Raw genomic sequence first — 15762 nt, 5'->3', positions numbered from 1 at the left:
AAAGTGTTGATCTGAGAATGAATAAAACTAGGTTCAACTCCTTGCTACCTCACTGAGTTAAGATACTTAATCCTTTTGAACCCTTAGTTAGGCTCTTATTTATTAAACTAGAAGCCCGGTGCATGAAAATTCGTGCACTGGGGGGTGGGGGAGGTCCCTCAGCCCGGCCTGCACCCTCTCACAATCTGGGACCCCTTGGGTAGGGTTCCTAGTCACAGCTTCACCAACATATAAGGCTTTCCTTCTCTGTATCCTTCACTTGTTTGTTTTCATCAGAACATTCAAATTTACTGGTAATTTGCACTTATAATAAAAATCAATGTCCAAAGACTAAATTTATAAAAATAGTTTATTTTAAAGACTCTCAATAAGACTTCAACATCATATTTTCAGATATACCAACAAGAAAATCAATATGTTCGGTATATTTTCATACATGATGAAAGTTGCTCCAGAATCTATTCTTAAACCCATATATATTGTTTTTTGGACAGGGATGGGAAAAGCATGGATTAAAAGTTTTAATTAAATATTACATAGTTGTAATTTTCCCTATAAATCAAAAGTGAAATTTTCATATGGATACAATTTCACAAAGGTTATAAATATATATCAACTTACAACTAAAGGACACATTCAGTTTTTCACAATGTTTTAAAAATCTAGATCCATCATCTCTCTTAAAAAAAAAAAATCCTTCCCATATAAAATAAAAAATCTATACATATCTCTGGTAATGCACATATTTACCTAATAGTAAGATCCAAAATGAGACAAATTACTATCTCCAGAAGAGGAAGACGGAGGCAAGGGTGGAGGGGGAGGAGGAGGGGGGATGGAGTATGGTATGGGAAGTAATGGATGAGGTGGCATGTTAGGTGCAGGCCAACCCATGTTTACAAATGCAGGTGGTGGAGGAGGAGGTGGTGGTGGTAGTGGAGGAGGGAGTGAAAAATTATGCATGTCAAACACTGGAGGAGGAAAGGGATACTGTGGCATAAGATTATCTTGTCTCTGAGGTGGAAATCCTGAAGTCTCCTGAGGTACCATATGCTCTGAGTTATAAAACTGTGGAGGTGGGGGCCTGCCATGGCAAGGTCGAGGATATCTACCCCGGGAATATCCTTGTGTGAATTCTCTGTTGCGATATCCTTGTGAATGCTCTGAAGCAGAGCTATGAGCATTCCAATTCTGATGTACTTCTGCAAAATCTTCACCTTTGAGCAGGGTTAAAAAAAAAAAGCATAAAAACAAAATTAATTTTAATACATAAAAAAATACTGTTTAAAATTTCAATAAAGTCTTTTCTTTAACTTCCAGTATATCTTATGGCAGTTAAAAATGCATAAGACTTAAAATGATAAATTTTAAAGCATCCAAAAAGCCAGAGAATCAGAAAAGGGAAAACGTAGCAAGGTAAAAAAATTTTAGACAATGACCACTGGACTCTAACCAAACAGCAGAGAGAACACTAGATATCATCATCACCCACAGTCTCAGAAGCTGAGTGGGGAGCCTAGATTTCCTCCCATAATTGGTTTAATGAGATGCCTTGACCTCCCACCAGGTCATGTCAGAGCAGGTTGAATAAGGAGCCAGTTACAGGCCTCCTGCAGTGACCCTGGAGATCACATGGGGAACCTGGACCTCTGCCTCCACTGCAATAACACAGACCTCCTCCACCTCCTGCACTGCCTGGTGTCAGAAAAGCCCTATGGGAGAGGCAGGACTTTAATCACAACCCAGCGGTAGCAAGGCCATCCCCCATTGTTGTCAGGGGAGCAGTAATGAGGTAGCCCTACCCCACCAGGCACAAGAGGAGGCCTACACTTGCCCAGCAGTAAAAGGCACCTCCTGGCCTCAGGTGTCAACAGAGACTGAGAAGAAAACCTAGACTTGTATCCCTATCTGGTAGGTAGAGTAATGTGACACCCTCCTTCCTTTCCCTGCCAGAGCAATTTTAAAACCAAGACTGTTAAAAGATTTAAGTAACATACAGACATATAGAGTCTTATAAAATAATACCCAAAACATCCATGTTTCAATTAAAAATAACTCATCATACCAAGAGCCAAGCAGATTCCAAATTCAATGAAAAGGGAAAATTAATCAAGGCCAATACCAAGATGACAAAATGTTAGAATTATCTGAGAAATATTTTAGAATAGTAAAAAAATGCTTCGCCCTAACCGGTTTGGCTCAGTGGATAGAGCGTCGGCCTGCGGACTGAAGGGTCCCAGGTTCGATTCCGGTCATGGGCATGTACCTTGGTTGTGGGCACATCCCCAGTAGGGGGTGTGCAGGAGGCAGCTGATCGATGTTTCTCTCTCATCGATGTTTCTAACTCTATTCCTCTCCCTTCCTCTCTGTAAAAAAATCAATAAAATATATTTTAAAAAAATGCTTCAATGAGAAATTATGAACATACTAAAATAGAAAAAAAAGCAAAAAAAATACAAAGAAACAAATAGAAATGTTAGAAGTGAAAACTCATTAATATAGTTAATATGTCAATTCTCTCCAAATTAATATATATACAGGTTTAATGTAATTCCTAACAAAATCCCAGCAAGACTTTTTGTCAATATAAAGATTATTCTACAATTTATATGAAAAGGCAAAGGAACAAGAATACCTAAAATAAATTTACAAACTTTTAGAAAACAAAATAGGAGAAAATATTTGGAAATAGGTCTAGGCAAGAAATTCTCAGACTCCATAAAAGAAGAACTGATAAATTTGGTTCACCAAAATTAAAAACTTGGTTCTGCAAATGATCTTTTCAAGAGGATAAAAACACAGGTTAAAGACTGGAAGAAATTATGTACAAACTCATAATTCAAGAGTTAAACAGAAATACAATTAGATAATGGTTAAAAGACATAAACAAACATATCATTGAAGAGATGGAAAGATGTTCAATATCATTAGCCATCAGGAAAATGCAAGTTAAAATCACAGATATCACTACCTACCTACACTAATGGCTAAAAGAAAAAACAGTGACAACACCAAATGTTGGTGAGAATGCAGAAAAACAGTCACTCACACACTGGTGATGGGAATGTAAAGTGGTAGAGCCACACCGAAAAACAGTATGGCAAGTTCTTGAGAAACTACACATACAAACATCATATTATCCAACAAATACACTCTTAGACATTCAGCCCAAAGAAACGAAAATTTGTGTTTAAACAAAAGCCTGTGCACAAGTGTATAAAGCAACTTCATTAATATAACCCAAAGCTGTTAACAACCCAGATGTCCTTCAATGCATGAGTGGTTAAACAAGCTGTGGCATATTCACATGCCACTCTGGAATGAAAAGAAACAAACTTGACACATACATACAACAATCTAGATCAAGCATGTCAAACTCTTATTTAAATGAGGCATGCGGTCCACTGGCTGCAAGTTTGACATGCTTGATCTATTTCCAGAATATTATGCTGTGACAAAATCCAATTCTGAATGGTAACCTATTGTGTTACTTCATTTATATAAGCATTCTTGACATGACAAATTATATTATAGAAATACTAAGTATACCGGTTAATAATGCAGACTTTGTAATCAAAGAAAACACGGTAATTTCAAGAGAAACATCAAAAGTGCTTTATTCAAAGTAATGTCCATTGCTAGCTACACATTTCCCCCATCTTTCAGGTAATTTGTGGATACCATCCCAATAGAATTTTTCTTGTTTTGAGGCAAACCATTAAGAGACCAAATTTTCCACTTCTTCGTACATTTTTTTTTAAAATATATTTTATTGATTTTTTACAGAGAGGAAGGGAGAGGGATAGAGAGTTAGAAACATCGATGAGAGAGAAACATCGATCAGCTGCCTCCTGCACACCCACTGGGGACATGCCCGCAACCAAGGTACATGCCCTTGACCGGAATCGAACCTGGGACCTTTTAGTCCGCAGGCCGACGCTCTATCCACTGAGCCAAACCGGTTTCGGCTTCTTCGTACATTTTGAAGTGCTGCTCAAAAACTGCGCGTGCCATCGATCGGAACAAGTGGTCATCTGAAGGAGCAAGGTCTGGTGAATACAGCGGCTGGGTTAATACTTCCGAGGCAAGATCTTTTAACATGTCTTTAATTGGTTTTGAAGTGTGTGTTATCATGAAGCAATATTACTTTGCAGTGTCTTCTGGCCCATTCTGGTCGTTTTATGATCAAAGCGTGGTTCAAATTGATTATTTGTTGTCAGTAGCGATCAGTATTAATGGTTTCACCTGGTTTTAGAAGCTAATAATACACCACACCTTCCTGATCCCACCTAACGCAGAGCATTGTCTTCTTTCCGAAGCCTTCGGCTTTGCAGTCGATGTTGATGGTTGACCTGGATCAACCCATGATTTTGTGCATTTGGAATTCTCAAAATAAATCTACTTTTCATGGCCAGTCACAAAAAAGACTTTCTTTCGTGCCGTTGAAGCAACATTTTACTGATGACTTCGGTTTTCCATTTGTCTTTCGTTCAGTTGATGAGGCACCCATTTTCCTTCCTTTAAAATCTATCCCATTGCTTGAAAACGATTGGAAATGGTTTGCTGACAACGTTTAATCTTTCTTTTTTTTTTAAATATATTTTATTGATTTTTTACAGAGAGGAAGGGAGAGGGATAGAGAGTTAGAAACATCGATGAGAGAGAAACATCGATCAGCTGCCTCCTGCACACCCCCCACCGGAGACGTGCCCGCAACCAAGGCACATGCCCTCGACCGGAATCGAACCCGGGACCCTTTAGTCCGCAGGCCGACGCTCTATCCACTGAGCCAAACCGGTTTTGGCCAACGTTTAATCTTTCTGCAAGTTGTTTTTGAGTTTGACAAGTATCTTCATGAAATAATGCTTGTAATTGTTGGTCTTCAAACTTTTTCGGTTGACCTGGACGTTGTCTTTCACATCGAAATCATCACTTTTAAAGTGATTAAACCAGCATTCACAAATATCTTGAAATGGAGCATGTTCACCATAAGCTTCCCGAAGTATACGATAACTTTCAGCAGCACTTTTCTTCAAAATAAAGTAATGAATTAAAACTTCCAGCAAATGCTCTTTTTTTGGCACGAAACTTGACATTTTTAAGCGTAAAAATATCTATGATGTTAACACCTTCAGAAAATTTGACATATGACGTTTTGAAGCTTGCTGTCAATACAACAAAATAGCAAACATATCAAATTGCATATATATCAACATATGTGTAACTCCATCTATTGAAAAAAATCCGCATTATTAACCGGTACACCTGGTAGAGAACAGATTGCTGGTTGCCAGGAGTTGAGGAGCAGGTGGGAGGGAGGAAAGTGTGAGTGACTATATAAAAAGGCAACGTGATGGATCTTTTCCTGTTTTGGAAATGTTCTGAATCTTGATTATGTCATTGTCAATATCTTAGTTGCGATATTTTATTTATAGTTTTGCAAGATATTACTATTGCAGAAAATGGGGCAATAGGCATATAAAATCTATTATTTCTTACAATTCCATTTCATTTCTATAAAAAGTTTAGTTTTTAAAAAGGAAATAGAAAATAGAAAAGGTATAATAAAATGAAATGTTAAAAATAAAGTATCTTGAGTAAGATATTAGGTATTGTATCATTTAATTCTAAAAATGGAAGCCACTAGGTTTTTTAAGAAAAAATGCTAATGAGCACAAATAATTCTAACAAGGTTTAGTTTTGTCTATTCCCCTCAGGAGTCATTTTTACATCCTCAAGTTTGAAAAACCACCACTGAACATTCCTTGCTTTAAAATGCCTCCAATGCTAGTTGGATGGCAGGAGATAAAAAATAAAACCCAGATATTTTCTTCAGTTTTATTACTAATGAACATATAAATGTAAGTAAAGATTTTTTAAAAAATTGCTATATGTTGTATTTACTCACCTGACTCATTAAATTGAGATTTAAATTTTTTCCGGCCTTGAATGCGATTTTTTTTTCTGTGTTTGGCTTCTTTTTCCTTTTCATCATCACTGAAATCTAAGGCCTGACAGAGAAAAATATATAGATTTACATCACATGAATTTACCAATTCAACAGTACATACTTAGAGAAAAGAAAAATAAGCCTATTATTTAACACTATCACTAAAAGATACTCTTTTGATACTTAGTGTTGTAGTAATATCTGAATTAATTACACATCATAGAAAAATAAAGTCTTTTTTTTTTTTTTATAACTGTCTAAAGCTCTTAATAGACACAGGCCAGTAAGCAGATGAGTACTCAAGGCTTTTTGGTTTTTTTAATTCCTAGGAAGTTTCTGATAGGTAATTTTAAAATGCCAATTTTATCAACCTTGAGATACGGCTACTTCCTATCTAGAAGTTTGCCTTCCAGTTTAGAGTCAAGATTCATCATAGTACCAGCTGCCAAAAATGCTAAAGAAAGGATTAGTTAGGAATATGCAAATGACAAAGTATCAGATCTAATATAAATATAGGAGAATGGGCCCTGGCTCAGTTGGCTGAGAGTTGTCCCATGCACCAAAAGCTCGCTGGTTGGATTCCTGGTCAGGGCACATACCCAGGTTGCAGGTTCAATCCCCAGTAGGATGCCTGCAGGAGGCAACTGATCGATGCTTCTCTCTCACATTGATGGTTCTCTCTCTCTCTCTCTCTCTCTCTCTCTCTCTCTCTCCTCCCCCGCCTTCCTGTTTCTCTAAAATCAATAAAAACATATTTTAAAAAATAGGGAATGTTATACTTTTTATTCAAAATTTTACACATACCCAGTATAAACCAAGCACTGTTCTAAACACCATACAGTTATTCATTTTTTACTAATATAATGTCAGCGATAGTAAAGGTTATAAACAATAAGGCAAAATAAGGGCGGAGAAAATCTTGAGGGATATTATTTAGAGAGGATTTCAGAAAAAGGCTTTGATAAGCAGATACATGCATGATGCAACTTCCAAGAGGAAATCATTTTAAATTATAAGAGAGCAAGTCATTAAGTAATTAAGAATTGAGATTCACTGTTATAACCCACCAAAAAAAACAAAACTTAGAATCTTTATATATTATGACTTCTATGCTTTCTTAGAGTTCAGGCATTTATTATTCTATTAATATCAGAAAACAGATATTGTGTTTCTTAGAAAACATAAAAGCAGGCTCACTGTGTATGCATGTATGTACATTTAAAAGAAATATAATGTATAGGATTTTCAGTTCAGTCAAATTCAGAAATAACAACAGATATTAGCACCTTCACATACCTTTACTGATCTTAATGTGAAATCTGATATCTGCCAGGCAGTAGAAAGCATTGAAATCAGATGGAAAACATTTCTTTCTCTGAATTTGTAGTCAAATGTGAAGGTAGACACATAAAACAATGAGCAAGTGCTATGCTTTATTTAGTGCTATGGCAATATGAGGCTGAAGGAAAGGAAAAAGGGCAAGGAAGATTTCTTGGTATGGGTAACCCAAGATAAATCTCTAATGATGAGTTAACAGTGAAAATAAAGGAATTTCCAAGGACTGAGAATATGTGTAGAGGCTCAGTAAATTCAAGAAATGAGAATGGTTCTGTAAGACAAACTGAAAGCTTCTTCAAGAGAAAAATCAGACACTGAAATTAGAGACCAAAAAACTTATTGTGCTATTTTAAATAACTGGACATTGTCCTAAAAGCAGGAGGGAGATATTAAAGGATTTTAATTAGTAATAGGCTATTTTAGAGAGATAGTTTTGCCAATATTTTGCTATCACCTCCCTACAATCAGGTAAAACTTCACATTTTCCTTAAACCCAAATTAATTTAAATTTGCATTTATTAAACACATTCATTTATAAGTATCCACATATTAGAAATGAATATGAAGATGATTAAGATGCATTCTCTAAACATTTTAGCTCCTTTATGCAAACCCAACATTTCCTATTTGCACAGCATGGTTTTTTTTAACAAGTTTAAAACCCAGATATTCAAAATTTTAACCTATATTTAATATCAAGCCATATTCTAAACTATAAAATGTCATCATAATAAAATAAACTTTAGAATTTCAGAGTTTTCCATATTATGAAAATAATGGAGTCAACTACTTAGAAAAAAAACTGCATGAAGTATGCTCAGATTTAATTTCATAATTAACCTAATCAAACAATTTTATAAACCGTGAGCATTACCATAATTAGCAATTTTAATGCTTAAGTCTGAAACAACAGGGATGTATAAGAATATATGCACTTCTCAAGAAATATCTTTTAAGACTTTTGTCAAGTCTTGAATACTTTAAAAACATGTAATTTCAATAATAAAATGCCCTATACATAATTAAGAACATTAAGTGATTTTTCAGGGCCTTAATGGAAATCACATGTACATACAACATAAACTAGAAAATAAAACCCCATGGTAATTTGGATATTAAACTAAGATTACTCACTTGTCAAATGACTCACGGTGGTTAAGTGACCCTCTGAGTGAGCATTGCCTGATTCATGTCTCAGCAAAATTAGACATTAACATAGACCATGAATCTTCAACATTGAGAATATGTAAAATAAACAAGGTTAAATCTACAAATACCTAGAATTTATAATACTGAGAAACTTCATCAGAATTACTGAGCACATAAAAAGACTCTCAATAATAATTTTATACTATATAAATTCATACTATTTTCATGAAATATATAAACTCATTGCTGTAATTTCTGTATTTTAATAACTTAAAAATATACTTAAACATCTCCATGGAAAGTGAAATCAAATAATTCTACAGATTATCACTGACTCTATTTCACATCTCTAGAAAGACTGTAATATCAAGCTACTTTGGAACATAAAACTAGTCTGGTCGGCACAGATTCAAAAAATAAAAAACTCTTTTTAAAAATAAAATTATTTTTATTGATCTCAGAGAGAGGAAGGGAGAGGAATAGAGATATTTCGGAGATAGAAATATTGATGACTAGAGAGAAAATTATTGATCAGCTGCCTCCTCCAGGACACCTACTGGGGATCGAGCTGGCACTGGGGCAAGTGCTCTAACCGGGAATCAAACCATGACCTCCTGGTTCACAGGTTGATGCTTAACTACTTAGCAACACCAGCCAGGCAAAAAATTCTTTTAAAGTAAGTAAATTATATTGTAAAAATGGAGGGATAGGTAGATTCTAATAATTTTGTACCTCCAAAAGAAAGGCAGCTTATTAAACATGCCATTAATAAATATCTTCATGTCTCACATGGCAAAATCACTAAATTGAAGAATAAAATTTTTAAAAATGGCAATTCTGCCTTTATCAGGTATTAAATTGATTAAAAATAGAAGATTATAAGTGAAATAATATGCTAATAATTATTAAAATGTGACTGAAAATATCTTTTAAATGATCAATAAAAAATTCTTATTGAAAAGCAGTCATGTGGGAGACAGGAGAATGCATAGGCTCACAGAAGGCATATAAAGAGCATTAAGGTCAAGAATGAAGAATTTATAAGATTAAGTCCTGCCTTACTTTCCAAAATATTGTGCAAAAAGACTTATCCTTACATCTGGTGGTGGTTCTTGATCATTTTCCCATGATGCATCCGATCCCTTCTCCCTAGGAAGAGAAAACAAAAAGTCAAAGAAGTACTTGCTGATACTGTTAAGCACATATAATTTTACAGTATTAAAAATAATAAAAGTAGCCCCTGGCAGGCGTGGCTCTGGGTCAGTGGTTAGGCATCAGCCTGTGCACTGAAGAGTCACGGATTCAATTCCCAGTCTAATGGGCTGCAGGTTTGAAACCTGTCCTGGTCAGGGCGCATGCAGGAGGCAACCAATCAATTTGGATTTGTGTCTCTCTCACATTGATGTTTTTCTTTCTCCCGCTCCCTTCCACTCTCTCTAAAAATCAATGGAGAAAATAACCTCAGGTGAGGATTAACCAAAATAATAATAATAATAATAATGATAAAAGTAGAAGATATGAGCTCAACTCTTAATTTTGCAACATACATGAAAATAAAAGCTAAAAATAAAAAACTGTTTTTATGTCCTTTACCTTGTTTCTGAAGATGTGGGAAGCTCATAAGAAAAACACATCATTTGGACATTTTAGGATGGGGGTGGGGAGGTCAGATTAAGAAGTGAAGGCTGTGATATACAGAGAAAAGCGCTTTTGCAGATTTGATTAATGCTTTCATGATACCTGAGCTCAGTTGATAAAAACTCACTTCAGTAAAAGATTATTCTACACAAACTATACAGGTGATACACTGTTCCAGGTGCTAAGGACACAAAAACAAATATGAGGCATTTCCTTAAGATTTATGGATTTAATGGCAGTGATAAAAACATGAAATTCCTTTTCCTCAATTTACCTGAGGAATATCAATACTCCAATAGTAACCAATGCTTATTCAAACAGTGCTTGTCAAAGCAGAGAGGGTAAAAGGCTCTCTAGTTTGGGGAGGAGGAGTTTTGAAGATTCTGAAGGACAGTATAATCACAAGCATTAATTACTTATAGTGTAAAGTTTTATACTACATGACCAACAAAAGTACATATATATACTATGAGTATAATTATAATTTAAGAAAGCTCATTTTAAATCTTAGTAATCTTTTTCATTTAATAGTTTGACAGTATCTTATTATTTGATTATATTAAAATACTAGAGACCTGATGCACAAAATTCGTGCATGGGTAATGGGTAGGATCCCTAGGCCTGCCTGGCTGGTGATCAGGGCTGATCTGCGGGGTGACTGAAGGGGCGATGGGAGTAGGGGCTGGCACCGCCTTGACTGGCCTGGGTCCTGGGGCAGCTCCTGCGTTGAGTGTCTGCCCCCTAGTGGTCAGTGAGCGTCATAGCGATAGGTCATTCTGCCGTTCGGTCGATTTGCATATTAGGCTTTTATTATATAGGACTAGAGGCCCAGTGCACTGGTAGGGTCGCTAATGGCTGGTGGCGGCCAGCCAGGTACTCTCTCCCTTCCCCCGGTGCCTGCTGCTGGCCAGGGCTCCTTCCCTTCCCCCACTGCCTGCCGCCACTGGCCAGGGCCTCCCTCTTTCCCCCCCTGGCTGCTTGCTGCCAGCCAGAGCTTCCCTCCCTTCTTTTAGCCGCCTGCTGCCAGCCAGGGCCTCCCTCCCTTCCCCTGGCCGGCCCTGCCCCCTGGTCGAACTCCCAGAAGAACTCTTAGTCGAGGGGACAATTTGCATACTATACTTTTATTATATAGGATTACAAAGTATTAGTCCCTCTCTGCTTTAAACTACATCTCAAAAATAAATGGAGTTCTTAAGAATTAATTCATTAAAATAATTTATTAATCTTAAATCCATAAAAATCAATTGACAGATGTCAATCTGGCACGATATGGAAATCAATACGTTTGTTCTGAAATTTTGATTCAGAACTTTGACATTATACATGAGGCATTAACTGATTTTTCCACCACTTAAAAAAATTATCATCGTACACCTATACATTTAATATAGCACTAATACTCCTTTTTTCCATATATGCCATCTCATGGCTTGTGGTGCTTTTAGTTTGGACTTTAATGACACTAATGGGAAAAGTGCCCCAAATAGTGCATTTAGTTTTGAAAATCAAAATCTACTAAGGAAAAGATCAAGCAACATTTTAAAAACCACTTTTCACAGAATGTTCATGCGTAGGTAGCTAAGATTTAAACAGCCTTCCTAGAGGCAAGTTAGCTGGAGCGGAGCTGACCTTCTCTACCTCAAAGGCAAAGTATTCCACTGAGTTCCTATGACAGATCCCAAAATGCAGTCTTGAACAGAACAGGCTCTGACCTCTTCTGAGGTCAAAGTGGTGCCTCTCAGAGTAGGCCTAATTCTCCAACTCTTTAATTTATTATTTCTTTCCAGGACAAAATTCTTGTTCTTACAAATAAAAAACAAAGACTGCTCCTATTATTTAAAATCTATTTAATAAATATTTCAGATTTTTTTTAGGTTTATCTGTTTTAAGCTAAAGAATTTTATATGGCAAAAGAAAAATATATGACATATCCACAGCAACACCCTAATATTCAAAGCAGAATGAAATGCTAATTATTTAAGGCATGATTTTAAAATATATTACATAATCTTTACGACTTTGCTATCTATTTAATTCACCTGTCTTATCAGCAGTCATTTAGAAAAATTAACTTTACACAGCCTAAAGAATAAGTTAGGCTTTGTAAAATGGTCCTTCAGATAATTATGTGGATTCTTAAACATTAGCTGGATTAATTATCAGGAACAAAATTTTCATTTCTGAAATAATAAATGAAATTCAGAGACTTGATTTAATATGTAAATAGTACAGAGACTTTCTTATGCCTAGCACTTTTGTCACAACACTAATACTATTCACTGCTTGAAGCTGCCTTTCTATTTCTTGCAAAAACCATATCCCTGATGTTTCACCTATGAAAGAGACTTGTGTGTCAAACTGAGTGCAGTCTTTTGGATTAAAGATCCCCATTCCCCCTCCCAATGTTCTGTGGCCTTTTCTTTTACTTCTAATTTGACAATATTTTTAGTAGCTCATATTCATTACAGTTTTATGAAGCATTCAACTAATTTTTATAGAAAAAGCTATTCTACTTGAACTATATGCCATTAGTTTATATAAAAATTAAATTGCATAATAATAAGTTTGAATGATATAAGCAGCTTTACAGCTAACACTTGGCAACACAATTAACACAAGAAAAGTACACAACCAGCGGGAGCATAAATATGCAGAAATACTACTACCCGGCATCATTTAGCACAGTGGTTCTCAACCTTTCTAATGCCGTGACCCTTTAATACAGTTCCTCATGTTTGGTGACCCCCAACCATAAAATTATTTTCGTTGCTACTTCATAACTGTAATTTTGCTACTGTTATGAATTGTAAACATCTGTGTTTTCCGATGGTCTTAGGCTCTACAGCAGCGGTTCTTGAAAACACAGATATTTACATTACGATTCATAACAGTAGCAAAATTAGTTATGAAGTAGCAACGAAAATAATTTTATGGTTGGGGGTCACCACAACATGAGGAACTGTATTAAAGGGTCGCGGCATTAGAAAGGTTGAGAACCACTGATTTAGCATAAGTTAGAGACAAAATGGGAGTAATAAATTATTACTTAAGTAAATTCTGTTTATCAGCACTTGACACACAACTTTCCAGGGACACATTTTAGTTGTCTCTTCTATAAGCGTACAATTTACAAGCAACCTTATATCTCCTTATTTTCTTTTTTCCTTGAGAATTACAAAGTTTCTTGAAAATTACGAAATAAACCTAGAATTTGATCCAATGAAAATTTTATTTTAAATGGAAAAGAATTTTTTAAGTGGTAATACTAATACTGAAGTAGCATACTACATAATAAAGAGGTAATATGCAAATTGACTGTCACTCCAACACACAAGATGGCCACCCCCATTTGGTCGAAGATGGCCCCCCCAATGTGGACACAAGATGGCCGCCACAAGATGGCCAGCGGGGGGGGTGGGGGGGAGGGTTGGGAGGGACCAGGCCTTCAAGGGAGGGCAGTTGTGGGCGATCAGGCCAGCAGGGGAGGGCAGTTAGGGGTGACCAGGCCAACAGGGGAGGGCAGTTGGGGACCAGGCCAGCAGAGGAGGGCAGTTGGGGGCAACCAGGCCTTCAGGGGAGGGCAGTTGGGGGGGACCAGGCCTTCAGGGGAGGACAGTTAGAGGCGACCAGGCCAGCAGGGGAGGGCAGTTAGGGGTGACCAGGCTGGCAGGGGAGTGGTTAGGGGGTGATCAGGCTGGCAGGCAGAAGCGGTTAGGGGCAATCAGGCAGACAGGCAGGTGAGCAGTTGGGAGCCAGCAGTCCTGGATTGTGAGAGGGTGCAGGCTGGGCTGAGGGACACACACCCCTCCCCCATGCACGAATTTCGTGCACCGGGCCTCTAGTGTATTTATAAGAATGTATGTAATGAAAAATGCAGTGAATTAGAATTCAGAAATTTAATTAGAATTCAGAATTTATGTGGCCCAAATATATTGCTACTAGTTGCAGCAAATCATTGTGAGCAAAATATATGAATGATCTCTAGCTGTAAAATTTGATAATTGTAGCTTTCAGGTGTTATTAGGAAGATAAATGAACTAACAAAGACAGATATTATTTAAAACTATCACTGCTGAGAATTATTCCTAAAATATAAATATTAGATAAGCAAACAGCAATTAAAATATACTTACTGGTGGTGGTGGGAAAAATTACTTACTGTTTTCCTGTGAATACATATTGGGTGAAGTCTTTCATTGACGGAGCAAAATACATAGTGTCCTTCATTTTAATACCTTTACTCTCAATGTGTTCTGAAGAATTAAACCGTAATACATAAAATGGATGTGCAACAGGTCCAAATATCTCAAAGATCTGTAGAATAGAATACAAAGGCCTCCTTTAATATATAAATAATGACTCAAAAAGCAATATTTATAATGGAAAAGTACTGATAATTGTTATAAAAGGTAATTTTGTTAATGTCAAAGGAATAAAATGATAGAGTAAAATATTATAACCAGGATATTGACAATGATACAATCAAGATAAAGAACATTTCTAAAACAGAAAAAGATCCCTCATGTTGCCTTTATATAGTCACTTACACTTTCCTCCCTCCCACCTCCTCCTCAACTCCTGGCAACCAGTAATCTGTCCAGTTTTCAATTAAAAATCACTCATGATAACGCAAGGGGTATTTATGATCCTACCCCAAACAATCACAGGAAAACTTGACTGTGTACACATAAGCAATTTAGCTAATCTGGAGTTATAAAAAAGGACTTAACAATATTTTTAAAAACTATCAGCTTCAGAGTATAGATTTTAGGCTGGCTAATACCTGAGGGGTAAGCTGTGAAGGAGACCTTTAGACAAAGCAAGGCTCAGGCCAACCTACTTCATCTCAATGTTCCATTAAACCTTGACTCCCTGCTCAGTCTTTCCACCTGACTTTGGATATTTTGTAACTTCCACACTATCTAACCAGAGATAGAAATGGAAGAAATAGGCTGCAAGGGCAGTTTGAGAAACAGAACTTAGGATAGTTAATTATAAGATATTTAAACTAGGCAAGTAGCTTTCTTTATATCTTAAATAACAGTATATATTCTGTAGAAATACTCATACAAAAATGTAACCTACCTAATGTTTTATACTTGCCCTGTCATTTCAGAAGTGGTATTCTAAGTGTACTTCCACTTGGCTATAGCATTTAATACTTGCCATCTCTTATTCAAAGTAGTACCTTTCTGCTAAAAGACCTCAAAGGATTCCTGTCCCAAAAAGGGGTCACGGACACACACATTACTACCACATAGTACAGATATAGCATAAGATAGGCTCAGGCACCCAAATTCATTCCACTGCACAGGCTGGGCTTAGATGTTGTGTATGCAACATGAACATAGTTCCTGCAGTTGGGGGCCTGCCTGAGTCAGCTGGCTGGACATGCACAGAAAGCACTCCAAGGGTGAGTAAGCCATATTCTCCTCCCCTCTCCACACACACCATGCTTACCTGTTAGCCTAAGAGGGACTAGTTAACTCCCAGTTTTTCTGGGAAACAAGAAACATATCAAGGAATCGCCAGGCCCCCAGAACAATGCTGGAAAGTTGTGCACATGAGGGGTCAAGATCTACATGCTGCAGCTCAGAGAAGAGCCTTAAAAGATTGCCATTAGCCAAAGGCCTTACTGTGTTTTCAGATGATGCAGCTTTTCACCAAACTACCAAAAGGGGAAAAAG

General features: G+C 36.6%; 1 protein-coding gene across 1 annotated transcript in view; it reads right to left on the bottom strand.

Moving 5' to 3' along the window:
- Positions 1-331: 331 nt before the first annotated feature.
- The window catches only part of NAF1 (nuclear assembly factor 1 ribonucleoprotein), a 58152-nt gene continuing 42721 nt past the window's right edge, over positions 332-15762 (bottom strand). Inside the window, exons 5-8 of the mRNA XM_080672219.1 lie at positions 14235-14389; positions 9535-9586; positions 5909-6011; positions 332-1217 (exon numbers count right to left, since the gene is read on the bottom strand). Of these exons, the coding sequence (XP_080528345.1) occupies positions 751-1217; positions 5909-6011; positions 9535-9586; positions 14235-14389 (777 nt within the window). The 3' untranslated portion in view covers positions 332-750. The remainder of the gene's footprint in view (positions 1218-5908; positions 6012-9534; positions 9587-14234; positions 14390-15762) is intronic.

The sequence above is a fragment of the Plecotus auritus genome (assembly GCF_963455305.1).
Source record: "Plecotus auritus genome assembly, chromosome: 6".
NCBI classification, from domain to species: Eukaryota; Metazoa; Chordata; class Mammalia; order Chiroptera; family Vespertilionidae; genus Plecotus; species Plecotus auritus.
The sequence above is the reverse complement of the archived record's forward strand: the minus strand, read 5'-3'. Positions and strand labels throughout refer to the sequence as shown.